Below are 27698 nucleotides of genomic sequence, written 5' to 3'. Positions count from 1 at the left end.
TTTTTTGGTGGTAAGTATCCTAAGCTTGAGATTTACCCTCTTAACACATTTTGAAGTGCATAATACCATATTTTTAATTAAAGGCATTATGTTATATAGCAAAAAGATCTCAAAAACTTATTCATCCAGCATAACTGAAACATTATACCCATTGGATAATAACTCCCCATTCCCCACCCCCAAACCTCTGGCAATCACAACTGTATTCTCTGCTTCTGAGGGTTTGATGATCTTAGATAACTCCTGTAAGTAGATAGCTCATATAATCCATGCAGTGTTTCTCCTTTTGTAACTACCTTATTTCACTTAGCATACAGTTCTCCAGATTCATCTATGTTGTTGCAAATGGCAAGATTTCCTTCTCTTTTGAGGCTAAATCATATTCTATAGTATGTATATATCACTTTTTCTTTATTAATCTGTCCATGGACACTTAAGTTGTATCCATATCTTGGCTATTGTGAATAATGTTGCAATGAACATGAAAGCACAGATATTTCCTTAAGAGCCCAATTTCAATTCTTGGATAAATACCCAGAAGTGGGATGGTTGGATCATATGGTAGTTCTATTCTTAATTTTTTGAGGAAACTCCATACTATTTTCTATACTTGCTTCACCATTTTATGTTCCCATTTACAGTGTACAATTTCTTTATCTCCTCACTATCATCTTTATTTTTTTAATAATAACTATCTAATAGGTATGAAGTGATAGCTCACTGATTCGCATTTCCTGATGATTAGTGATGTTGAGTATCTTTATATACCTATTGGCCATTCGTATGTCTTTAGAGAAATGTCTGTTCAAGTTCTCTGCCCATTTTTAATCAGGTTATTTGTTTTGTTTGTTTGTTTTTGTTCTTGAGTTGTAAGAATTCCTTACTTATTTTGAAAATTAACACCTAATCAGGTATATGATTTGTTAATATTTTCTCTCATTCTGTAGGCTGCCTTTTTATTCTCGTTTCCTTTGCTCTGCAGAAGCTTGATTTGATGTTGTCTCACTTGGTCTACTTTTGCTTCTGTGGACTGTATTTTTGGTGTCATATCTAAGAAACCATCACCAAAACCAATGTCAAAAAGATTTGCTCTGTTTTTTCCTAAGAGTTTTACCATTTTAGGTCTTATGTTAAAGTCTTTAATCCATTTTGAGTTGATTTTTGTGTATGGTATAAAGGAAGAGTCCAGTTTAATTTTTTTGCATATGGATATCCATTTTTCCCCAACACTATTTGTGGAAGAGACTATCATTTCTCCATTGTCTATTCGTGGCACCTTACCAAATATTAGTTGATTTTTTTCCCTGAGATGCAAAGATGGTTCATCATATGCAAATCAATAAACATGATACACCAGATTAACAAGAATTAAGAATAAAAATCATATCATCTCAATGTATGCACATAAAGCATTTGACAAAATTCAACGTCTTTTCATGATAAAAACACTCATAAACTAGGTATACGAAGAATGTATCTCAACATAATGTAGACCATATATGACAAGCCCACAGCTAACATCATACTCGATGATGATCAGGGATAAGACAAGTATACCCATTCTTACCACTTCTATTCAACATGGTACTGGGGTCCTAGCCAAAACAATTAGGCAAGAAAAAAGAAATAAAAGAAATCTAAATCAGAAAGGAAGAATAAAATTATCTGTATTTGTGGATAACATGATCCTATATGTAGAAAACCTTAAACTCCATAAAAATTCTTAGAACTAATAAAGTTTAGTCTATGTGTGTCCTTAAAGCTAAATGGAATCTCTAATAGGCAGCATATTGTTGGATCCTGGGTTTGTTTGTTTTTTTTAATTTTTAAAACTTTAATTCCTGTTTTTTAAAATCCATTCAGCTATTCTGTCTTTTCATTGGAGAATTTAATTCATTTACTTTTTAAAAATTCAGTTACTTTTAAAATAATTATAGATAGATAAGGACTTACACTTACCATTTTGTTAAATCTTTTCTGACTATTTTGTAGTTTCTTTGCTCCTTTCTTCCTCTCTTGCTGTCTCCCTTTGTTATTTGTTGATTGTAGTGCTTTGCTTTGATTCTTTTCTATTATGTATCTACCAGAGGATATTTTCTTTGTGATTACTATGAAGCATACATAAAACATTTAAGTCTATTTTAAGCTGGTAACAACTTAACCTCAATCACATACCAAAACTACACTCTTACATTGCCCCTCCCACATTTTATGCTATTTATGCCACACTTTACATCTTTCTATATTGTGTATCCATCAACAAATTATTGTTCCAGTTATTTTAATAATTTTATCATTTAACTTTTATAATTTTATACTAGAGTTAAAAGTGATTTATGCACCATCATTACAGTATTAGAATATTCTGAATTTGATTATATATTTACCTTTACCAATAAGCTTAATACTTTCATATATTTAGAATATTCTGAATTTGATTATATATTTACCTTTACCAATAAGCTTAATACTTTCATATATTTCCATTTTGTTACTTAGTACTCTTTTGTTTCAACTTGTAAAAGTACCAGTAGCATTTCTTGTAAGGCAGTTCTTGTGGTAAAGAAGTCCCTCAGCTTTTGTTTGTCTGAGAATGTCTTTATCACTCTTCATGTCTGAAAGACAGCTTTCCTGGGCATAGTATTCTTAGTTGGCATTTTTTTTCTTTTGGAATTTTGAATGTACACACACATATTTTTTTCTTTCTTGTTTTTTTTTTTTTTTTTTGAGAGAAAGAGAGAACCCATGTTTGCTTCCAATTGTTCGTTCTTGATGAAGTCCCAATAGTTAATTTTTGCTTTTGTTTCCCTTACCTCTGGCTAGGTGTCTAAAAAGAAGTTGTTATTGACAAGGTCAAAGAAGTTTCTGCCTGTGGTCTCCTCTAGGATTTTGATGGTTTCCTATCTCACGTTTAGGTCTTTCAGCCATTTTGAATTTATTTTGTGTATGGTGTAAGAAAGTGATTCAGTTTCATTCTTCTGCATGTTGCTGCCCAGTTTTCCCAACACCTATTGAAGAGACTGTCTTTTTTCCATTGGATATTCTTTCCTGCTTTGTTGAAGAATAGTTGACCATATAGTTGTGGGTACATTTCTGGATTTTCTGTTCTATTCCATTGATCTGTGTGTCTGCTTTTGTGCCAGTACCACGCTGTCTCGATGATCACAGCTTTGTAATGTAGCTTGAAATCTGGAATAGTGATGCCTCCTGTTTTGTTTTTCTTTTTCAGAATTGCTTTGGCTCTTCAGAGTCTTTTGCAGTTCCTTACAAATTTTAGTATTGTTTGTTGTAGCTCTGTGAAAAATGCTGGTGATATTTTGATAGGGATTACATTAAATGTGTAGATTGCTTTGGGTAGTAGAGGCATTTTAATAATGTTCGTTCTTCCAATCCATGAGCATGGAACGCTTTTTCATTTCTTTGTGTCCTCTTCAATTTCTTTCATAAGTGTTCTGTAGTTTTCAGAGTACAGATCTTCTACCTCTTTGGTTAGGTTTATTCCTAGGTATCTTACCAGTTTTGGTACAATTGCAGAGGGAGGGATTCCTTGAATTCTTTTTCTGCTGCTTCATTATTGGTGCATAGAAATGCTTTCTGCACATTGGTTTTATATCCTGAAACTTGGCTGAATTCATGAATTAGTTCTAACAATTTTTTTGGTGGAGTCCTTCAGGTTTTCTCCATAGAGTATCATGTTGTCTATAAATAGTGAAAGTTTGACTTCTTCCTTGTTGATTTGGATACCTTTACTTCTTATTGTTGTCTGATTGCTGAGTCTAAGACTTCCAGTACTATGTTAAATAGTAATGGTGAGAGTGGACATCCTTGTCTTGTTCTGACTGTAGGGGAAAGCTCTGTTTTTCCCCATTGAGGGATGATATTAGCTGTGGGTCTTTCATATATGGCCTTTATGATGTTGAGGTTATGTTGCAAATATCTTTACTTTATTGAGGGTTTTTTTTTTAAATCAAGAAAGAACGCTGTATTTTGTCAAATGCTTTTTTTGCATCTATTGGCAAGATCATATGGTTCTTATCCTTTCTTTTATTAATGTGCTGTATCATGTTGATTTGGATATATTGAACCAGCCCTGTAGCCCAGGAATAAGCCCCACTTGATCGTGGTGAATAATTCTTTTAATGTACTGTTGAATTCGATTTGCTAGTATTTTATTGAGAATTTTTGCATCCGTGTTCATCAGGAATACTGGCCTGTAGTTTTCCTTTTTAGTGGGGTCATGTCTGGTTTTGGAATCAAGGTAATGCTGGCTTCATAGAATGAGTTTGGAAGTTTTCCTTCCATTTCTATTTTTTGGAACAGTTTGAGAAGAAAAGGTATAAACTTCTTTTAAATGTCTGGTAGAATTCCCCTGGGAAGCCATCTGTCCCAGAACTTTTGTTTGTTGGGAGATTTTTGACTGCTGATTCAATTTCCTTGCTGGTTATGGGTATGTTCAAATATTCTATTTCTTCTGGTTTCAGTTTTAGTAGTTTGTAAGTTTCTGGGAATTCTGTGTACTTTTTCTCAATCCCATAGATCCATGCAGGCAGCTGAGAGCTCCTACCCCTTTTCTTTGTTCTTAGTTGCCCCCAGGCAAAGTTGCCTCAGCACTCTTGAGTGAGTTGAGATACAAGTAGATCTTTCTGGCAGTATCCTGAAAAGTGAGGTTAATGTTAAATAGTTGCTTCACTCATTTTTTGCACCTGAGGGAAAAATTGTGCGCTGAGGGGTTTACTTTAGATGCTGAGCTGTTCCAACTTGTGGGAGGGACTGATACCAGTAAAGCACAATATCATTCTTTTATTGGTGTTTTTGTTGGAGGGGATGAGGGCTAGGAATTCCTCTTTCATAATCTTGCAGATTTTACTTAAGACTTTTTTTTTTTTTTAACTACAAATGTAATTTCTTTAGATGTTAAAGGACAATTCAGGTCATCTATTTCACCTTGATGGGTTTTAGTAGTTTGTGTTTTTTGTGAAATTGGTCCATTTCATTCAATTTGTTGAAAATATGCATGTAGAGTGGTAACAATGTTGATTTTTAGTTTATCTATGTATCTATCAAATATTTAAAAGATTTCTTAAATCTTTATATTTGCATTCATTTTTCATTGAATATTTTCATTGGCCTAATTGGTTCTTTTTTTGGCAATAAAACAAATGTTTAACTTAATTCAGAATAAGAGATAAGAAATAACTCTTCAATAAAATAAATAAAATTATACAAGGCACCCTTTCAAAGGGATAAAAGTATGCTGGGTGGTGATTGGGGGAAAGATTGCGAGAAAGATGAAGTATCAGGGAGCTAAATGGGCTGTTGGACCACACTATTTTTAGCAAGTCAAACATGGTTTTACCCTCTGCCCCCAACGATGAGGGAGCAGAAAACTGGCTGAAGACAAAGCATCAACTGACAGCGAGCAACCTCCCCCCACCCCCACTCCTGGGTAGGACAAGTGTGACATTTTTCCAGGAATTTCCCAACTATCTTAATGTTAATGCCTTGCTAGAGGGGAAAAGCAACCTCAACTTGACAATGGCAAGGCCTCTGGGATCTTGTAGATCCTCTTTAACATATGAAAGTTCTTTTGAAACCTCCCTTTTTTCTTACCTCCCCCAACCTCATAGTATATAATCAGCCACCCCTCACAACCGAGGCGTGGCACCTCTTTCTGCCTATGGGTCCTGTCCCCGTGCTTTAATAAACCACCATTTTGCACCAAGGACGTCTCAAGAATCCTTTCTTGGCTGTCAGCTTCGAACCCTAACATCTTTCCTACATCATCCAACATGTTAAAATGTATATACATTTTTCCCATAAGTTTAGCACATACAATAGGTACACAGAGAAAGCATGATTTTTTTCTTTCTGAATCTATTAATTGCTCAAGAATATTTAGCACATAGGTAATTGTTACAATATAGATATATATATTTTAAGCAGAGAATTAACTACACTCCCCACCCCTCATCACCTTTGCAATGTGTGAGGACTGACTCGTACCTAGTATTTCACAGAAACCATCAATTCCCCCAACGTGCTTTAACTTTTTACTCTCCAATTACCTGAAATGGAGTTGAGCAGCAGCATTGAGAGTAATTAGGAAGTACTTCCTTACCCCAATTCTCAGGATTCCTCTCATCCCCCTTTTAGTGATCTTGCCAAAAAAACAAAAACAAAACAAAACACACTTCAACAGCCTGTAACAATGTGGACAGAGGGAAAAATATAGGGCCAAATATGGTAGTACCTAATGAGTTAACCATGTAAAAATGCAAATTATGATGATGTGTCCTCATCATTTTGAGGAATCTGTGCATATCTACTTCCTAAGCATCATGCCTAGTTCTAACCTTTGTTCTCCATAAGCAAAAGTCAATCATCCCATCAGAATCACCAGATGTCAGCAATTTTATCAAATAATTGGTCTCTCCTATAAGAAAAAACAAATGGACTTAAGCAGTCTCTTTTAGGAAGGTGATATATAGAAAAAAGTATAGTGTGTGCATATAAATTTTGCCTTTCAAAATAATCTGAATTTTTATGTCTGCTGTATTAAAATGTCATTATATTTTATTATATATATATTTATACATAAAAACCATCAGAGCCAATCATTGTGAAAGGAGAAAGGGGCATCTAGAAGATCACACCAAGAAAATGGGGCTTGGTGCCTCCAGCCTAAAGAACAAATTCGAACTATGTGGCCCTGTGGGCCTACCCGTTTAGGGTGACACATGCAAAGGTTTGCAGGGCTGGAGTATGGGCTTGGTTCTACCTTTTGGAGAGGAGGGGGGACCCATTTAAACAAACATCCATCATGGAGTCTATGGAGCTGGTCTTCCTTAGGAGAGATGGTCCATGCCCTATTCGACTGGAGTCGCATAGCATCCGAAGGGCAGTATGGGAAGCACAGGTGTAGGGAAAGGGTAGTGATGAGGGAACAGAAGGCAAGCCGAGGACAAAGCAGAAGCTGACACCATGCAACCCCCCCCGGGATGTACACATACTTCGGCACTGCCTGCAAGCGACAAAGAAACAAAGCTCCATAGATCACAATCTTGCAAGACTTGAGTCTACTTCGGTTTACAAATGTCTTAGCAGTTTACAAGAACAAAGCTATCAGTAACCTAGCTTCCAGAAGGGAATGTATGCAGACAGTTAAATTTCCTTACTACCTACAGCCCATTGCCAAGTCCTGGAAACAGGCAGGGGACATTCCTCCAGGAACTCTGCCTCAATGTTAATACTTTGCTAAGGGCCAAAGGCAGTCCTAGCCTGACCCCCTACCTCCACCAAGATCCCGTAAGTCTACTTTAATGTATAAAACTTCCTTTGGAAACTTCCTTTATCTCTAACCTCCCCCCCAAGAGATGTGTTGGCAATCATCCCCCAAGCATATGGCCCAGTGATACACATCCGAAGGGTCTCATGACTAAGGTTTTATTAGACGGTAATAAATGACCTTTCCCCAACAATAACAGCCCCCTCAAGGTCCTGGAAACCTTGCTTCCAAAATTCCTTAGAGAATTAGGCTATCCCTAACCCCCTCCCAACTTGAGGGTATATAATCAGCCACCCCTCACAACCTGGGGCAGCAGCTCTTTCTGCCCACTGGTCCTGTCCCCGTGCTTTAATAAACCATCACTTTGCACCAAAGATGCCTCAAGAATTCTTTCTTGGTCCTCGGCTCCAGACCCCACCCCACTGAACCTCACGTATATTCCCCAACGTCATCAGTAGGACGCTCTGTATATGGATGCTGCTTGCAGGGGTGAACTGATGGGCAAAAGGAGGCTGAAGCCAGAGGGCAGCATAGGTTGTGCAGCCATCTGCAGCTTTTCTAGTTCTGCCTCCTGCAGTCTTTTCGCCTTGGCCCTTCAGTTCTGGAACCAGATTTGACCTGGGTCGCTGGGAGGTTCAGAGAGCTGGAGAACTCTGCATGCTCTCCAATGGAGAGGTACTGTTTCCGGTGGAACTTGCGCTCCAGAGCGAGGAGCTGGGACGTGATAAAGGGTGTTCAGGACTTCAGATTGGTCTGGTGCTTCCGCAGGGGGCAGGGGGTGGGGCGCATGTGTCTTGGCGGCGGAGAGTATCTGCTGGGTTTCTGCATGCACGTGGCCCTGACTTCTGAGTTTTCCGACTTGACTGAGGCAGTGTCGAAGTGATGAGGACACGGAATACATGTGAGGTTCAGTGGGGTTGAGTCCAGAGCCGACGACCAAGAAAGAATTCTTAAGGCGTCTTTGGTGCAAAATTGGTGGTGTATTAAAGCACAGGGACAGGACCCGTGGGCAGAAAGACCTGCTGCACTGGGGTCTTGAGGGGTGGCTGATTTTGTACCACGAGGTTGGGGGAGGTAAGGAAAAAGGGAGGTTGAGAAAGTACTTTCATATGTTAAAGAAGATTCACAAGATACCGGAGGCCTTGCCATTGTCAAGTTAAGGTTGTTTCTCCCTCTAGCAAGGTATTAACATTAAGATAGTTGGGCACTTCCTGGAGGCTGCAGATTATAAGGACATTTAATTGTATCTACATTCCCTTCCAGAAGCTAGGTTATTGATAGAAATGCTTTGTTCTTGTAAACTGCTAAAGACATTTGTAAACTGAGGGAGACTTAAGTCTTACAGGATTGTGGTATCTATAGGTTAACTATTTCTTTGTCCTTTAGGGCAGCCAGGAGTGCCTGAGGAATGTCACATACATCCCATGGAGGGGGGGGTTGCGGGGTGTCAGTTTCTGCTTTGTCTTCAGCTTGTCTTCTGTTCCCTCATCAGAAGGGCTTGCCTAGTGGCCCAGCGGCCCTGGGCTGTGAGCTTCCCGGGCGCCGGGTCCGGGCAGCAGCCTTGGCCGCAGGGTGGTCCTGGCAGAGCCGCTTTCGGCTGGCTGGCAGCGGGGACACCTCCTTGGGTGGCTTCTTGTCCTACATGAGCGCCTCCACGCTGAAGGGCGGGCTGGAGACCTTGACGCAGCGCTCCTCGATGGCCCCTTCCGCTCCCCCAGGCCCTGAGCCAGCCCAGCCACCATCGCCCCGCCCTGCTCATCAGATGAAAAAGTCCTTGCCTTTGGACTGAGAAGCCTATGGAGCGCGCGACTCCCGCCCTAATTGGTTTTTGACTTTGGAGGACAGCTTTTCACTGAGGGAGCTTTGCTGTTTTGTCAGGATCTCAGTGTTCTGTGTGTTCCCTTTCTCTAAATCAGGGAATCTTATATATCCTTTCACTAAACCCACAGAAGGAAAAAGTAACATCCTGACATTTGAACAAGAGAAAATATACTTCTCTAGGTTAAAAAGAATTTTGACACAAGAACACCATAAGAGTCAGCAAAAATAGGTCCTAACATGTCCTAACTTTGGCAGACTGAAAGCTTGCAGGCTTGAATTATCTTTTTCTTGTTATTGTATCATCCAATGACCCATCTCAGATCTACTGTATCAGAAGGTCAAGGGAAGCATAGGGGTCAGGGAATCTTTATATTTAGCAAATTGGTTTTAATTCACAGTTGGATTGAGGACCACCGGTGAAAGCAACATGCCTGTCTGGAGAGAGCTTTATTTTGTTCCTGGAGATAGTATAGAAAAAGCACTAACCCAGACATCAGATGATTTGAAATCTGGTATAGACTTATGCTACCAAGCTAGGAAGGAAGTTACGGAATTTTGCTTAGTTTCAATATTCTTATTTTTAAATGGTTTTTAAAAAGACCACTATTTGGTTTTGAAGGCATAGTTGTTCTTTTTATCATGAAGTTTCTTTAGTTAATAAAAATGTATTTTATGTACTCCTTTGTTGCAATGCAGCTTGGAAAAGAAAATGCAAAGCTTATTTACATAAGCACGGTGCGTCTGTATGCATACCTACACACATGCTGTGGGTCTCACCTGGTCTCCTATGAAGTTGCAGTCAAGTGAAGAAATACTGCTTAGTAGCACATACTCAACTGGGGAAAGAGGCATTCACCATTTGATGGGACGTAATGGGGTTCAATGGAATAACATATCCCATGCAATCAGAAAACGCAGGCTTATTAATATGGATTTAATGGCATTAGCTGTTTCCCTAAATTTCTCTCATCTTGTAATATATTGAAACACTGTGTAATACTTTCAAGATCTTAACGTACAATTTAATACACATGCCCTTACAAATGTAAGTAGCATAAGGCAGATATATAGAATTTCACCAATGTTTTAATAGAGCAATAATCTTGAAACTATGGCTTCTGGGTGCCACCTATTTTTTAAAATAAAGGTGTATTGGAACACAGCCATGCCCATCCATTTATGAATTGTCTGTGACTGCTTTCACACTACATGGCAGAGTTGAGCAGTTGAGACAGAAACTGTGGGGCCCACAATGCCGTGAATAATTTTCATCTGGCCTTTTGCAGAAAAGTTAGCCAGCCGTTGCTATGAAGAGTGAAGCCCTATTTTTTGGTGAAAATGGAAAAAAAAAAGCTATCAAAAGTAAAATCCTAGTGAAGCACATTTTATTTTCAGCTTGAAAATAATTTTTAATCATTTTAAGAAACAATCATTTAGCTAGGATTTTAGAAAATTAGGGTAAAGCCTATATATACTAAGTAATACCAAGAACATTATTTTGTTGGTCAAAAAACATAAAAAACAATCTATAATTTCTTTGGGGAAAATCAGCAGACTTCCAAGTATAGAGTGCTAAGAATTGGGAAAATATTGCCTAAGTTATAGGATTATAAACGATCTAATAATTTAGTTCAGTTTTCTGATATATTATCTGCCATCATTTAAGGTCCATCTTTGTGAATTATACATTGTTATAAATACACAATGCATAATTGTCATCATGTTACTATGTTCAGCCCAGTGTCAATTATCTAAAATCCTAAAGTGTCTCATTAAAGTTATAATGTGGGTGAATTGAGCAAGAAAGGAGAGTTTTCTTTTTTGGCCCATTTGTTTGTGACCCAATCCCCACTCATGCTAATGGTTTCTTCCATTTTCTTATGAAAATTCTGCGGAGATTCTAGATCTCTATATAAGGTGATTTGCTTCAGCTTGGAATCCATCAGGGAGGGTTGTCCATTCCCTGGGCCTAGTGATCACGTCACTGCTCAGACTGCAGTTGTGATACACTAGAAAACTGCACACCGTCATCACTAAAAAGGTAGGATGGTTGCCCCTGACATTGAAATCCATTGTACACTTGGCCAAACTGATGCCCAACCATGCTCTTAAAGTTTTCCTTAAGACTTGGCTCAGTATCCATTTGTCAACTAATAGTCACCCAGAGGAATAAACTGCTCGTGAATGGTACCAGCTCAAATACCTTCTGTGTTGTTAGAGAGGTAAAATTTGTTACACAACTTACAATATTTCAAGGAAGATGGACATGATTTTAATTATAGTACCCCCCGTCTTTGCAAATTTCTAGTGTTTTAAAAATGCAAGACCTAATTTCTTTCAAGTGTAATGATATTTTTACAAATTTAAAAATTACTTAAGTTGTGCCTTGGGTAAGAGTGACCAGAAAAGCTCTATTCTTTAGGTCTTCAGCTTATGAGGCATATTTTCCTTGGTTTTTCCATGTTCTTCTGGAGATTTTGTATCTCATTATGAAGTCGTTTACTCTCATTTTGGATTCCTTCTTTTAGTAGACGGGCCTGTTCCTAAAAAGGGAAAAATGGAGACTGAGTAAATTGTAGCACTAAGTAAATCTCTAATTTTTATCTAGTTTGCACATTCATAGATTTTTTAAATATTTAATTTCTTCTTGACATTTTCTCTACACTTTATTTTCATTACTTTCTCTTGGGCATCCTAGCTCTGTGATTACATTTCCACTGAGGGGTGAAGACTGTTCAAATATCTTACCAAGCTCTGTGACCCTATAACAGTTATTGGAACTTTTCTGAACCTCTGTTTCTTTTCCTAAGTAATAGAGGCATAACAGTTCTTGTTTCATATAGTTTTTGTTGTTGTTGTTGTTTTTTAAAAGATTTTATTTATTTAAGAGAGACAGAGAGTGAGCACAAGCAGGAGGAGCAGCAGGCAGAGGGAGCAGCAGGCTCCCGCTGAGCAAGGAGCCTGATGCAGGACTCCCATCCTAGGACCCTGGGATTGCTACCTGAGCTGAAGGCAGACGCTTAACCGAGTAAGCCTCCCAAGCATCCCAATACTTTGTATAGTATTAAGCAAGAGATACAAATAAGTGATTTTTCAGAATGCCTAGAGATAACAGCCACCACTGGTTGATGGATGTACAGATAAAGGACTGGACGTGACTTAACTGCAAATAAAATCTTTTAATAACCAGACAGAGGCAGGGGCCAGGTCAGGCAGGCGACAGAAACTGAAAAGTACAAGTGGCAAGTAAGGTCCTTCCTCTAGGCATCATGTTCTCACTGCCACACTAAGATATGATCAAGGACAGTGGAGAAGAAAGAGAAAAACAGAAACTTCAAGGTAATGCAATTAAATACCTGAAGTTTCAAAGCTAGAGTTCTCTCTTGTTCTTCCAGCAACTGGGCTCTATCCCTCTCCATCTTCTCAGTTAATTGTCTCACATGTTCCTGATAGCTCCTTTCTTTCTGTTCCATCATCTGCTGATTCTTTATTTGCATTTCCTCCAGTATTTTTGTTGCAGCCTGTGCAGATTCAGCCTTCACACGTTCCACTGTGAGGAAGACAAAGAAGAAGAAAAATGTATGTAAGCATGTTGTCCCTTTCTTCCCTGCACACTTACCTGTCCTTGCTGCTGCTCACTGCATCTGCCCTACTCAAAAATGACTTCAGCGAGTAAGGAGCATCTTTGTTCTTTTTGCCCTAATGTAAGGATCACAGGCTTACCCAGCCAAATTATTTAAACTTCAAGAGCTCTAGAGGCTATCTAGTCTGTTGACTGGCTCCTCACCTTCAATCTCCTTTTCCTTTTCTGTGAGAGTCTGGTCCATCTGTAGAATGGCATCAATCATAGACTCCTTGGACTTCAAGTATTCCTGAAGAACCTCATTGGCCTTAGGACCCAGAGAACACGGAGTTAGTAATAGGAAATGGCTAGAAATGCTTGTTCCTGATTGTCTTCCCACCATCTTTTCCTCTAGGAATTGTTCCTCTTGGCCCTGGTGTACCTGCTGGTCAAGTGCCACAGGTATGGGCACTTACTCCAGGCTGGCCAATCATGGCACCCTACTAAGCAGAATCCTTTATAGAAGACTAATAGAGACACTGGGAAAAAGAGATTCTTTGTTCTTTTAGACTAAGGGCTCTAACTTTGGAGTTGTTGGTGCTGTAGTCTGCTATGGGGTGAGTTGCTGAAAAAGGAAGCCATCATGGAAAAAGCAGATCAAAGGAAAGGTGGAGGGAGAATATGTAGCCCAAATTGATGAATTACCATTTTTGCTGAAGAGACCCATCATTGGGTTTCTGTCCCTAAAGACCCCGTAAAGTGAGTTACAATAACAACTTGGTGGTTAATCTGAAAATCCAATTAATAACTCAATTATTAATTAAGTGCACCCTTTTGGATGAGCACATAGGACATATCTGGTATAATAAGCTCCCTATACATGTTTACTAAATGAAAACATGAATGCTGTTGTTCTTGCAATGTGTGCAATTACACTTGCTTATGTTGGTCTTCCAAGGAGGGATGTCAGCAGCTTTCCAGAATCAGCAGATAAATCTTGGTTACCTGTATCCCCTTCCTAGGTTCCTGAAGGTACTTTCTCTTTAGCTCTTGCATCTTCTGGATGAAGAGATGATACCCTCCTGGTTTAGAATAATCCCCCTGCTTCACAGCTTCTTCTAGAGGACCAAAAATATCCTCAAGTAAATCTGAGCAACGATTTGTTGATGCTTGCAGATTCTGTTTACAAAAGTCATCTTGCTTTTTTTCTAGTTGGGCCTTTAATTTAAAAATAAGAAATAAAAAGAATAACAGGGAAAAGATGTTAGCTTGACCTTGGAGTTTCTGGAAAGTCTTCTTAGAAATAAGTCTATGACCCTAGAAAAAGTTATAGGCACTTCAACAGGACCATATCCTTCCTCTTGCTCCTGACTTTTACTAAAGTCTCTTTTTCCTTGGAAAGAGCAGAGTGCTAGCTTTTTTTTTTTTTTTTTGCTACACCTTTAAGAGATAGACTTCTGCTTGTCAAATTGGACCAATGATTGATTACATATGGAATAAATGTGGCTCAACATAAGCCTGCATATGATAATCAGGACTACAATTTTCTTTGCTTTTGACTAGGATATTAAATCAGTCTGATAACAGTGGGGATTTGATTAGAAGCTTGATTGCTACTTATATGCATTTAGTTAAATTCTGAGGAAGATTATTATTCATGAAAGAAAATTGTTTCAAAACTTTGAGTTTATCGGGGCGCCTGGGTGGCACAGCGGTTGGGTGTCTGCCTTCGGCTCAGGGCGTGATCCCGGCGTTCTGGGATCAAGCCCCACATCAGGCTCCTCCACTATGAGCCTGCTTCTTCCTCTCCCACTCCCCCTGCTTGTGTTCCCTCTCTCGCTGGCTGTCTCTCTGTCAAATAAATAAATAAAATCTTAAAAAAAAAAAAACTTTGAGTTTATCATAACAAACTTTGTTCTTCTTTTTATGATAATAACAAATAGTAGTTATCACCATTTTAAAGTCTAGAAGGAATTCCCTCTCTCAAAATAAATGCCCATCTCATTTTCTGGTAGTACTTTGCTTTCCAAGGCCCTAGTCCATATAAACTTGAGAAAAAATTACCCCTAAGTCCTTTTGAAATAAATTGTCTACATCTTTGAAGGAACAGCTCATGAAGAGTTCGATGGCCTCTTTCTCACAGGCCCTGTGCAGGTCCAGCAGCTCCTGAAGGGTTTCTGTGGGCAGCTGCAACTTCTGGCTCATCGCCTGGTCATAGTGGGCAATGGCCTTTTGCACGGCAGCTGCATTCTCGATCTGGGCCAAGGCCAGGACTGCATTCTCCATGCAGGGCAGAGTCCCACTGCTGATGGCATTGACATAGGTCAGCACCAGGTTCTCTAGACCTACAGATTGAGAACAAATGAGGATGCTTGTTGTAGGTGGGATGAGGAAACATTCTATTCTGTGTATTCTGATCATGTCTATTACTACCCATTTGCCTCACAGCGTCAATGTCCTCAGGATCACCTGGAAGCTTGCTAGAAATGCAGATTCTCAGCCTTATCAACTTAATTAGACCCTCCTCCCTGGCAAGATGCCCAGGTGATATGCATACACATCAAAGGCAAGAATCTCTGTTATAGATAGCATGGGCCTGTGTTTATTGAGTGTTTGTAACCACTTTACCCCCAAGCATCATTAGGACAGGAACCATACCTCTCTCATTTATGTCTCTATCATCAGCCCTGGTCTGTGGTAAGCATTTGATAAATATTATAGAACAAATCAAAAGGAGTTCTCAGTTTTGTTTATTCTAGCATAGTGTTGTCCAAGAGAACTTTCTGTGATGATGGAAGTGTTCTGTGTGTATTGTGCAGTAGGTTGTCCAGCTACTAGCCCCATGTAGGGATGAGCCTTTGAAATATAGCTGTGTAATTGGAATTTTAAATTTTATTTAATTTTAATTAATTTACACTTAAATTTAGATAGCCACACTTGTATAGTGGCTACCATATTGGGCAGTGCAGGTCTAATTAACTACAGCAATTTTAAGAAATAGAGCTTTTTTTTTTCCTTTGGCCTCTCCTATCTTTTCTCAGCCAAAACAATTTGGCTAGTAAAATCTATTAGAAATGTTGGTGCCATCTAGAATTTAAATGGTAATAGCAGTAGGATTTGCATTTTTCAAAGCTGAAACAGTGTGGATATAATTCTACCCTTCTTTAGGCTTAACAATGAAAGAAAAAGACTGGGAAGAGGACTCACGAGGTCCGTTGACTTTGATGCCTCCTGAAAGTGTTTTAGTTTTGGAATTGCTAAAGATGTAGGAACAGAAGGCTGCTGCTTGTTGCACAAACTCAGAATCCAGGTCACTATCATGCAATGTCTCAAGCTGGCCTAGCTTCTTCCTCTGAGTGGGTCGATCAAAGATAAAGCATTTCTTCTTTGGGAAGAACTTTCGGATACAGAGCCGGGGCAGATTAAAGTTTTGATCACTTTGAGTGGTACCTGCAGGAAGATAAAAAAGGAATTTCCCAAATATAGGGACTTGCAAACTTTTTCTTTTCTTTTTTTTTTTTTTTAAGATTTTTTTATTTATTTATGTGAGAGACAGCAAGCGAGAGAGGGAACACAGCAGGGGAGTGGGAGAGGAAGAAGCAGGTTCCCAGCAGAGGAGCCCGATGTGGGACTCCATCCTGGAACTCCAGGATCACGCCCGGAGCCGAAGGCAGACGCTTAACGACTGCGCTACCCAGGCGCCCCAATTCTTTTCTTTTCTTTTCTTTTTTTTTTTTTTTTTAAAGATTTTACTTATTTATTTGACAGAGAGAAAGACAGCCAGCGAGAGAGGGAACACAAGCAGGCATAGTGGGAGAGGAAGAAGCGGGCTCCCAGCAGAGCAGGGAGGGAGCCCCAGCCCCTGGGATCATGCCCTGAGCCGAAGGCAGATGCTTAACGACTGAGCCACCCAGGCACACCATTGCAAACTTTTTCTGTAAAGAGCCAAACAATAAATATTTTAGGCTTTGCAAGCCAGGTGGTCTCTTTTCTAAGTACTCAGTTCTGCTGTTGCAGGATGAAAGCAGCAATAAACAATCTATAAATGAATGGGTATAGCATTATTCCAATAAAACCTTATGTACAAAGACAGAAGGAGGGCTGGATTGGCCATCATTTGCCTGTAGACCATAATTTGCCAACCCTTGGACTCGAGCACTGTTCATGCTTTAATCTATTTTCTTCCAATCAATGCCTATTTTATTCCATATTCTTTAGCTAATCACAAGCCCTAAGCAGGGAAATAAAATCAATCTAATAATAGCACAGAAAAGATGAAAAAAAAATATTCTTAGAAGAGAGGAGGATATAATTTAAAATCAAATTTATTAATTCATATATCAAACAAGCATTAATTCTTAGCAATAGCTAGCTAAGAATAAATAGAAAACTATAAATGTAAGAAAACTGTAAATGGAACACTAAAACATGATAGTTTCTTGTGTTTTGTCATCTCCATTTATTTCTAAGTACCTTCCTTTTACCTTGTTTAAGCTTGAGTGAATTCTCCAGGTACTCATCTGCTGTGATGGCTTTTCCATTTGCTTCCAACTCTAAGGAAAAATCCCTTAGTGTCCACACAAAATCTGGAAAGAAGCTCACAAAGTCAGCTGAATCTTCAATCCCGTCGGCATTAGGAGAGGATTTTGCCCTGATTCGATCTGACAGCTCTGTCACATAGCTGAGTAGCAAACTAAGGAAAACTGGCATAAAAGAACAGTGTCCTCCATCCCATATTAGTTCCATATATTTAAAACCTTCATTTCACCTTTGTTTTTAACCCAAGTGTCAATTCTTCAGTGGGTACATAGGATCTTTCCCTTGCCCTTGAATTATTTCTTATGTTTTCTCTTTTTGTGCTTGATTCATTCCCCAGGATTCACAGTCAAGCAGCTGGGTTTTTTTTTTTTTTTTTTTTAAGATTTCATTTATTTATTCGACAGAGAGAGAGACAGCCAGCGAGAGAGGGAACACAAGCAGAGGGAGTGGGAGAGGAAGAAGCAGGCTCCTAGTGGAGGAGCCTGATGTGGGGCTCGATCCCATAACGCTGGGATCACGCCCTGAGCCGAAGGCAGAAGCTTAACGACTGCGTCACCCAGGCGCCCCGAAGCAGCTGGTTTTTAAATATAAGTCTCCCTTCTTACTTTGATGCCATTTTGAACAACAAAAAGGATACTGCAGCTGGTCCATGGCCTGCTGGTTGATGGTGCCCATGCTGTTGTAGACCAAGGTGCTGCTCAGGAGTATTGCTAGGGCAAAGATCCAGGAGTCGTTCTGGTTGTCGCCCTGGAAATGAGAACACATTTGGGCTGAGATTATGTTTCATTCTCTTGGTACTTTCCAGATCAGCAGCAGTAAAAAGATGCTCCTTTAATTAGAGGGGTTGTTTCTTTGTTTGTTTGTTTTTTAAGATTAATGACCTATATGAGAAAATCAAACCCAAACAAATGTGTTAGTGGGGCTTGACTTTTGGATCATTTTATAATTAGTATTTTTAGTTTACATTGATTCTCACTGGGTCCTCTTTTGATCACTGGAAGATAATTACAAAACACATAACCAAGGTTGGTGGGCATTCTAAGGCCTTAAATATAATTTAAGGTTAAAGGTTTCTCTTCATTTTTACAGCAAAATTGACTTGTATAAGAGTAATAATATGTGTAGCTACTTTATTGAGCAATTATTATGCACCTAACATTTTCCATTACTTATCTTATTCAAAACAATACTATGAGGCAAAAATAGATCTATCACATCTGTTTTACAGATTTAGAAAGCTGAGGTTAAAAGAAGTCAAATAATTGGCCAAGGCCACTGAGTTAGTGATAGGGCTTATATTTAAACACAAGGGTATGGGAGTTCAGAAGCTAAATCCTTTTTTTTTTTTTTAAGATTTTGTTTGAGAGAGAGCGAGAGTGAGAGAGACCACAGAGGGAGAGGAAGCGGGAGAAGCAGACTTGCTACTGAGCAGGGAGCCTGATGCAAGACTCAATCCCAGGACCCCAGGATCATGACCTGAGCCAAAGGCAGACGCTTAACCGACTGAGCCACCCAGGTGTCCCAGTATCTAAATTCTTAACTAAAGTTCTCTGCAGGATTGAACTCATGACATTGATTTTATTTGTACTGCTTTTATGTATCTGGGTTAACTGGCTTAGCATACAGCCTATAGTTAATAATTAGAATACTACCTACTGACCACTATGATCTAGGATTCTGCCTTATGAATATTTTCCTGACCCCTGGTGTTAAACTTGGTCTCAGGGCACATAAACAGAAATGAAAAAACATTGTATTTAAGTGAAAGCTCTTATTAAAAAAAATAAATACTGTTAAGAGAATATTCAGGCATGAGGGTCTTATTCCAAAATTGATTCCTTAATCCTTACCTTCTCTACATCTCCCAGGCCCTCAGTGTCCAGAAGAACTAAGGTGTGGTTTGGCTTCTTGGGATGAGGCACACACCACATCCAGATTCCTTTGGTATGAGACTGCACTGAGGCGCCCAGGGAAAAGCCTGAGAGGGGGAGTGGGGATAAGAGAGGTTGGAGTTTTAATAGCAGATGGATCTAGAAATCCTACAATGCAACACAAAAACAACCTGATTAAAAAATGAGCAAAGCCCAGGAATAAATCCCACTTGGTTGTGGTGAATAATCCTAAGAGACGCTGAACTCTAAGGAAACAAACTGAGGGTTGTTGGAGGGGAGGTGTGTGGAGGCAAGGGATAAATGGGTGATGGGTATTAAGGAGGACACTTGATATAATGAGCACTAGGTGTTATATGCAACTGATCAATCACTAATTCTACTTATGAAACTGATAACAAAAAAACATTTTTTTTTAAAGATTTTATTTATTTATGTGACAGAGAGACAGCCACCTCGCTACCGAGGCACCCCGAGATAACAAAAATTTTTTAAATAAGCACAGGACTTGAATAGACATTTCTCCAAAGAAAAAATATATATGAATAAACAAATGAAAAGATGTTCAACATCACTAGTCATTAGGGAAATAACAAATCAAAACCACAATGAGATACTACTTCACACTCATTAGGATGGCCACTATCAAAACAGAAAGTAATGAGTATTGGGGAGGATGCAGGGATATTAGAAACCTTGTGTTTTTCTGGTGGAAATGTAAAATGGTACAGTTACTTTAGAAAACAATATGATGATTTCTTTAAAAATTAAATATAGAGGGGCGCCTGGGTGGCACAGCAGTTAAGCGTCTGCCTTCAGCTCAGGGTGTGATCCCGGCGTTCTGGGATCGAGCCCCACATCAGGCTCTTCTGCTGTGAGCCTGCTTCTTCCTCTCCCACTCCCCCTGCTTGTGTTCCCTCTCTCGCTGGCTGTCTCTATCTCTGTCGAATAAATAAATAAAAAATCTTTAAAAAAAATTAAATATAGAATTACCATATGATTCAGCAATCCCACTTCTGGGTATATACCCTCAAAAAAGTGAAAATAGGGACTTGAACAGATATTTGTCCCCTCATGTTTTTAGTAGCATTATTCATAATAACCAAAAGGTGGAAGCAACCCAAGGGTCCTTCAACAGATGAATGGACAAATTGGTATGCATATAGAGTTGTTCACTTATAAAAAGGAAGTGAATTCTGACACATGGTACAACATTGGTAAACTTTGAGGACATTACACTAAGTGAAATAGGCAAATCACAAAAGGACAAATAATGTCTGATTTCTCTTAAATAAGATTCTTAGAGCAGTCAAATTCACAGAGACAGAATATAGAATAGTGGCTGCCACGGGCTGGGGAGTTATTGTTTAATGGGTACAGAGTTTCTGTTGGGGAAGATGAAAAAGTTATGGTGATGGATGGTGGCAATGGTTGCATAACGGTGTGAATTTACTTAATGCCACAGAACTGTATGTACGCTTAAAAATGGTTACAATGGTAAATTTTATGTTATGTATATTTTACAATGGTAAAAAAAAAAAAAAGCCAATACAGACTTAAACATTCCACTTAATAATCAGTGGAAACTTGCTTTTACTGCATGAACGTTTTAGTAAATGTCTTATAGTTTATTATTTTGTACACTAATTATTTTTATTACTGCATTATTAGTCTTTCTAGGAAAGGAACAATTTATGCTTTTAAAAGGGGAAACTAAGGCAAAGTGGGAAGAGAGATGAACTGCCTTTTTCAGACCATAGTGAAGATAAGAACATAACTATGGATTAAAAGATAACTTTCAATATCCTTCTGCATTTCTAACTTTCTTTCCTTGCATCACCGTGCTCCATGCTGGCAGTGTGGGTGGACAGAAGGGACTCAGCAGAGTTATGCTGGTGCTACTCACCCTTGTTCTTTCCAGCCAGCTTGTTCATCAGGTAGGATTTGCCTGTGCGGTAGAGGCCCACAATAGCCACCACCACAAGAGGATTCTTATTGGCTGACAGGATCTCCAGAGCTTCCTGATTAGCCACCAGTTCCCCCCCAGTGTTCTCAATGAGGCACACTGGGGCCGGCATGTGGCAGTCTGAGGCCATGTTCAGAGTGTTCCCTGGTCTGCAAGGGAAGAGATGGGATGAAATAAAATTTCCAGTCTAAGTAGATCAAATATTTCACCAGGTCATTTTACATTCAGAGGCTAGAGTCCTCAATTTCCCCAAAATGGCCAAAAGTTTGGTGTCAACATTGAGATAGATAAGGGTAATATCTGTATCATTTTAGAGAGTTACAGAAACATTGTTAAAGTAGTCCACTGAAAAAGTATTGGTATGACAGTATCTTGGGAACATTCAGTCCCTCTCATACACAAAATTGTTCATTTAATTCACCATGGAAAACTTTTTTTTGGATTTGCATTAAAAAATTTAGAGTAAACTTTAGACGGAAAATAGAATAGAATTTAAAGGGATTTATTTTACATCCTGGTTATATGTAAAAAATTCAATGTTGATTTATTTATTCATTAGTTCTTACTATGAATAAACTTTCATACATCATTTCACGTATACCCTTTGAACAGTTCCCAGAGATTCTAAGTGTTTTTTTCCCCCATAGTTGTGCTTATTTTGCTGGAATAATGGTCCACAGAGCTTCTCACACTGCCATTCCAAAAGTGGAACCAATATAACTTACTTTCGCAAATTTTATAAAAACATATGACCATGTGAGACACATGACTAGAAGCCCTTCCAAAGCCTTGGTGTGGGCTTATGTAAGCAAGGGCCTTTAAACTTAACATCATTAGCTTCACAGTATATTGGCCTCCAGCTACATGGGGGTACAGTGTACAACTGGAAATACTTAATGTGGTTAAAAAATATATTTATATACACACACACACACACATACACACATATACATGCATACACATATACACACATATACACATATATATACATATACACATGTAATGTGTGTGTGAATATATATATACACACATATATGTAAGTGGACAAAAGACTATGAAATTAGGATAAAAGATCAGGAAGCACAGGAGAGATGGCCGAGTAGGAGGATCCTACTCAGCTCATCATCCCATGGACACACCTAGATAACAGCTACATCAGTGACACTAACTCAAAAATGAACTAAAGACTGGCAGAACAGACTGTCCACAGTTAATCGTAGAGAGGAGGCCACATGGGAAATAGTAGCAAGGGTAACGTCTGGTTGGAAATGAAACTATCATGGAAGACTAACCACAAGCAGGAGGTATACCACAAGTACAGAGAAGGGAGAAGAACTGACTCCACACCAGTCACCCCAATATGGGGGATCTGCACTGGGAGTACAAGTCCCCATTACATTTGGCTTTGAAAACCAGAGTGGCTTAACTTTTTGAGTTCTTATAATCAGTGGGGCTTAACATCAGGAACTTTATTTATTTATTTTTAAAGATTTTATTTTTTCATTAAAGAGAAAGACACAGAGTACAAGCAGGGGGAGAGGCAGAGGGAGAGGGAGAAGCAGACTCCCTGCTGTGCTGGGAACCCGACATGGGGCTCTATCCTAAGACCTGGAGATCATGACCTGAGCTGAAGGCAGACCAATAACTGACTGAGCCACCCAGGCACCCCAACAACAAGTACTTTAAAAGGCATGGCTCTGAGAGAGCCTGGAGGGTGATAGAAAACTGAGTCCCCATCCTTAAAGAGCCAGCATAACAAACAACCCCAGTAAGATACAGCATAGAAGCAGCAGTTTGAGAGGTACCTGGGGTCTATGAGGAGATGTATTTACTAATCTCAGAATGTGCACAGGGCAAGGATCTTTAGGAGACTTCTCCAAGAACAAAAGAACTGGTGGATGCCATTTCTCCCAACCCCAGCCTAGATACATGGATACCTGCAGTAACTAGTGTGAACATTCACCATCTAATTTCCTAACACCACATACCCTGTTCTCCTGCAGATCCCCCCATCCAACCCACCCCACTCAAGAGGAGTTCCTCCAAAGTGTTTTTTTTTTTTTAAGATTTTATTTATTTATTTGACAGAAAGAGACAGCTAGCGAGAGAGGGAACATAAGCAGGGGGAGTGGGAGAGAAAGAGGAAGAAGCAGGCTCCCAGCGGAGCATGGAGTCCGATGTGGGGCTCGATCCCAGGACCTTGGGATCACACCCTGAGCCAAAGGCAGACGCTTAATAACTGAACCACCCAGGCACCCCAGCCTCCAAAGTGCTTTGGTCAGGTCTCATCCTTCGAGCAGCCCTGATAGTTGCCAGCACCACTCCAAAGTGTCTGAAGACAACCATACACACTCCAGTTTAACTGCAGCCTCAATGGTCTGATCTGACTGCTGGCTCTGCCAACCAACAAAAACCTCACAGGGGGCAGCACAAAGAGAGAGCCCTGTAGTTTGGGGCCACTACAACCTCAACTGAGAGACTGGGAGTCAGACATCTGGTCTGACTGCAGGTCCTGCTCACCAATGAAAGCCTCTCAGAGGACAATGCAGGAAGAGCACACTGCAGTTCAGTGCAACCACAATTCTGGCAAGGAGGCTGAGGGCGGCCATCTGGTCTGACCTAACTATAAGCCCAAGCCTGCCCCAGACTGGGCCCTGAACAGACAGTGAGCAAACTGCTCACAGCAGGCAAAGAGAGCCATTGCAAACAGCTCACTGAAGACAAGCATGGCTCAACCACAGTAATAGAGCTCACACAACACACATAGGAGACACCCCTGAAGAGCCAAGTTCTAGTGGACAGGGGCAATTGTACTACAGGACACTACAGGACCTCTTCTTCATTAGGCCACTACTTTTAAGGTCAGGAGACATAGCTGACTTTCTTAATACATAGAAACAAACACAGAGAGTTAGACAAAATGAGGAGACAGAGGAGTATGTCTCAGATGAAAGAACAAGACAAAATAACAGCAAAAACTAAAAGAAATGGAGATAAGCAATATGTCTGACAGGAAATTCAAAATAATGATGATAAAGATACTTATTGGACTTGAGAAAAGAGTGGAGGATCTCAGTGAGACAAACAAATGGAAAGATATTCCATGTTCATTGATTGGGAGAACGGATATTGTTTAAATGTCCATACTACCTAAAGAAATTTACAGATTTAATGTAATTTCTATCAAAATACCAATAGCATTTTTCACAGAAGCAGAACAAACAATCCTAAAATTTGTATGGAGCTACAAATAGCCAAGGTAATTTTGAGAAAGAAGAACAAAACTGGAGATATCAGAATCTTGGATTTCAAGATATACTATAAAGCTGTAGTAATCAAAACAGTATGGTACAGGCACAAGAAGAGACACATAGATCAATCGAACAGAATAGAGTCCAGAAATAAACTCATGCTTTTATGCTCAATTGATCTACAACAAAGTAGGCAAGAATATGCAATGGGAGGGGTGCCTGGGTGGCTCAGTCAGTTGAGCGTCCAGCTCTTGGTTTAAGCTCAGGTTGTGATCTTGGGGTTGTGGGTTTGAGCCCTGCATCAGGCTCCAGGCTGGGCATGGAGTCTGCTTGGGATTCTCTCTCAATCTCTCCCTCTGCCCCTCCCCCCACTCACGTGTGCGCACTCTCTCTCTTTCTCTCAAATAAATAAATAAACCTTGAAAAGAAAAAGAATATGCAATGGGGAGAAGTTTCTTCAACAAATGGTGTTAGGAAAACAGGACAGTACATGCAAAAGAAAATGAAACTGGACCATTTTCTTATACCATACACAAAAATAAACTCAAAATGGATTAAAGACCTAAATGTGAGACATGAAACCACAAAATTCCTAGGAGAAAACATAGGCAGTAATTTCTTTGCCATCAGCCATAGAAACATTTTCTCCAGAGGCAAGTGAAACAAAAGCAAAATAAACTATTGGGACTACATCAAAATAAGAAGCTTTTGCACAGTGAAGGAAGCCATCAAGAAAACAAAAAAATAACCTACTAATCAGAGAAGATATTTGCAAATGACATATCTGATAAGGAGTTAATATCCAAAATATATAAAGAACTTATATAATTCAACACCCAAAAACCAATAATCCAATTAAAAATGGGTAGAAGACATGAACAGACATTTTTCCAAAGAAGACATACCGATGGCCGACAGACACATGAAAAGATTCTTATCAACATCACTCATCATCAAGGAAATGCAAATCAAAACCACAATGAGATATCACCTTATATGTGTCAGAATGGCTAAAATAAAAAACTCAAGAAATAAGTGTTGGTGAGGATGTGGAGAAAAGGATTCCTGGTGCACTGTTGGTGGGAATGCAAACTGGTGCAACTGCTGTGGAAAACAGGATGGATGTCCCTCAAAAATTAAAAATAGAACTACCATATGATTCAGTAATTCCACCACTGGGTATTTACCCAAAGAAAACAAAAACACTAATTTGAAAAGATATATGCAACCCTATGTTTATTGCAGCATTATTTAAAATAGCCAAGATACGGAAGCAACCCAAGTATCCATCTGTAGATGAGTAGATAAAGTGGATGAAGAGAAAGTAGTATGTATATATATATTTGTATTTATATTATAATTGTCTTTATTATATATAATATATATTATGCCTTTAATGTGATGGAATACTACTTAGCCATAAAAAAGAATAAGATTTTGCCATTTCCAACAACATGCGTGGATCTAGAGAGTATTATACTAAGTGAAATAAACCAGAGAAAGACAAATACTATATGATTTCACTCATATGTGGAATTAATTTAATAAACAAAGCAAACAAACAAAGCAAAAAAGAGAAAAACAAACTAAAAACAAACTCTTAAATATACAGAACAAACTAGAGGTTGCCAAAAGTGAGGTGGGTGGGGGGTTGGGTGAAATATGTGAAAGGAATTAAGGGTGTGCTTCTTGTGATGAGCACTGAGTAATGTGCAGAATTGTTGAATCATTATATTGTACACCTGAAACTGAAAAAAAAATTAAAAAATCAGGAGGCAGATCAGGAGAGGTAGAGGGGAAGTTGTTCAAAGAAAATATTTGTATTTTCAGCCATACACTTGTAAGTTTTCCGTTTTGTTTTACTCTTCTATTTGGTAGAGAAGGAGAAGCAGGAAGAGAAGGGGAAGGGGAGGGGACGAGGAATGAGAGATGAGGGGAAGGAGGAAGAGAAACTGAAAAGGAGAGAGAGCTGCCAGACAAGGGGATGATGAATAAAGATCGTGCCAAGCCAAGGAATTCAGGGCAGGAGTTCCCAGAAGGTAAGATTGGAACTGCTTGCAAGCACGGAGAGGTCAAGACAAACAAAAATGTTGATTCTTTAAGGAGGAAACTTTTAGTAAAATAAGGCTGCAGATTCTACTTGTAAGGGGTAAGGAGTAAGTTGGCACTAAGAAATTGGATCTACTGAACCTGGACTATTGCTCAAGGAAGAAATACACTTTGAAACAAAGTTCAAGTATGGATTTAAAAAGTATGGTGTCTTCATAAATCTTCATCTTTCACTCTGGGTTTCAGTTTTTCTTTCTCTGTCTTTAACAGTGTCAGTGGCTATTCACACTGCACCTCATTGACTACTCTTTCCTTCTCTATGAATATAACATATTTCAGTTGCCTTTCAGTTTCTTAGCTGCAGTCAAATGGGTACCAAGCAAGTTCCATCAAAGACAATGGCAATTTAATTGTGTCCCCAGTCAACACAGACAGTCAGCAAAGAGAAAGACAATCCCAGTGCATTTCAAACTTCAGTTAGACCTATGTCTCCTGGTGCCTAATTCTGCACAAGCACAGTGCAGAACAGGTAGGAACATGCTACCACCTGGTGACTCCACTATCTCATCATCTGACCTGGTGTCCCACAGCAGGCTCACCTGCAGCCTCTCCTGATGCTGGCCACTTTTTAAGAAAACCGACCCTTATAAATCCCTTCCCATCCCTGCCCCAATCCTATCATGAGCTCTGTTTCCCAGAGCAGAGCATCTTTAAAGCTGAAGAGAAAGCTGCTTTGGTGAGAAAGTGGAGTTCTTACCTCGTTTTTTTCTTCTCAGTTAGGTGGAGTGGTTTCTGTTACTTCTCCGTCTCTCACTGGATCATGGATCTTTTATTTCACCTGTCCAATGTCATTGGACTTTCCAGATTTCCTTTGAAGACAAAATAGAAGTAAAGCAACCACTGTCACAGACTTATAGTAATATGAAAATGAAAGTACTGAACACAAAGCAATAAACTCAATGACCATAAAAGGAATTACTGGAAGCTAAGCCAGTGGGAGGGTAGATGGGGTTAACACAATTTCTCAACCAGAACCTTCACATTTCTTTGGAAGACATTTTAGAGAGTATTTGCTGATTTAAAAAAAAAGTCTACCAGATACTTGAATATAATGAAATGGATCTCAGAGTTGGGGTTCAGTTTGAGAAACCCAGAATGAGGAAGCAATCGTGTTAATTTTTAGGTCTAATTTTCTTAAGTAATGAACATACTTACAGTGGACCTGGCCTCTCATATACAGTAAACGAGGAAAAGGACATGCCTCACACACTCACAAACACCGAGCATCTGGCACTAATCCCCAGTGCGCAGTTAGGAAGGGTCTCCATGTATTGCA

The 27698-nt window shown here is 39.3% G+C and overlaps 1 protein-coding gene and 1 pseudogene across 1 annotated transcript; both read right to left on the bottom strand.

Annotated features, from left to right (window-relative positions):
* Window positions 1-5769: 5769 nt before the first annotated feature.
* On the bottom strand, window positions 5770-9958 carry LOC103663104 (annotated as a pseudogene).
* Window positions 9959-10474: 516 nt separating this feature from the next.
* On the bottom strand, window positions 10475-27286 carry LOC103662920 (guanylate-binding protein 1). The gene is given in 12 exon segments (XM_008690625.2): window positions 10475-11565; window positions 11568-11649; window positions 12463-12656; window positions 12894-12996; window positions 13674-13886; window positions 14733-15013; window positions 15876-16118; window positions 17153-17349; window positions 17845-17954; window positions 19058-19185; window positions 21003-21211; window positions 27120-27286. Coding segments are annotated over 11 exon segments (1782 nt in total). The 5' UTR covers window positions 21193-21211; window positions 27120-27286; the 3' UTR covers window positions 10475-11524.
* Between the last annotated feature and the right edge of the window lie 412 nt (window positions 27287-27698).

The sequence above is a fragment of the Ursus maritimus genome, unplaced genomic scaffold, assembly GCF_017311325.1.
Source record: "Ursus maritimus isolate PB19 unplaced genomic scaffold, ASM1731132v1 scaffold_12, whole genome shotgun sequence".
Taxonomy (NCBI): Eukaryota; Metazoa; Chordata; class Mammalia; order Carnivora; family Ursidae; genus Ursus; species Ursus maritimus.
This window is presented reverse-complemented; position numbering and strand designations above follow the sequence as displayed.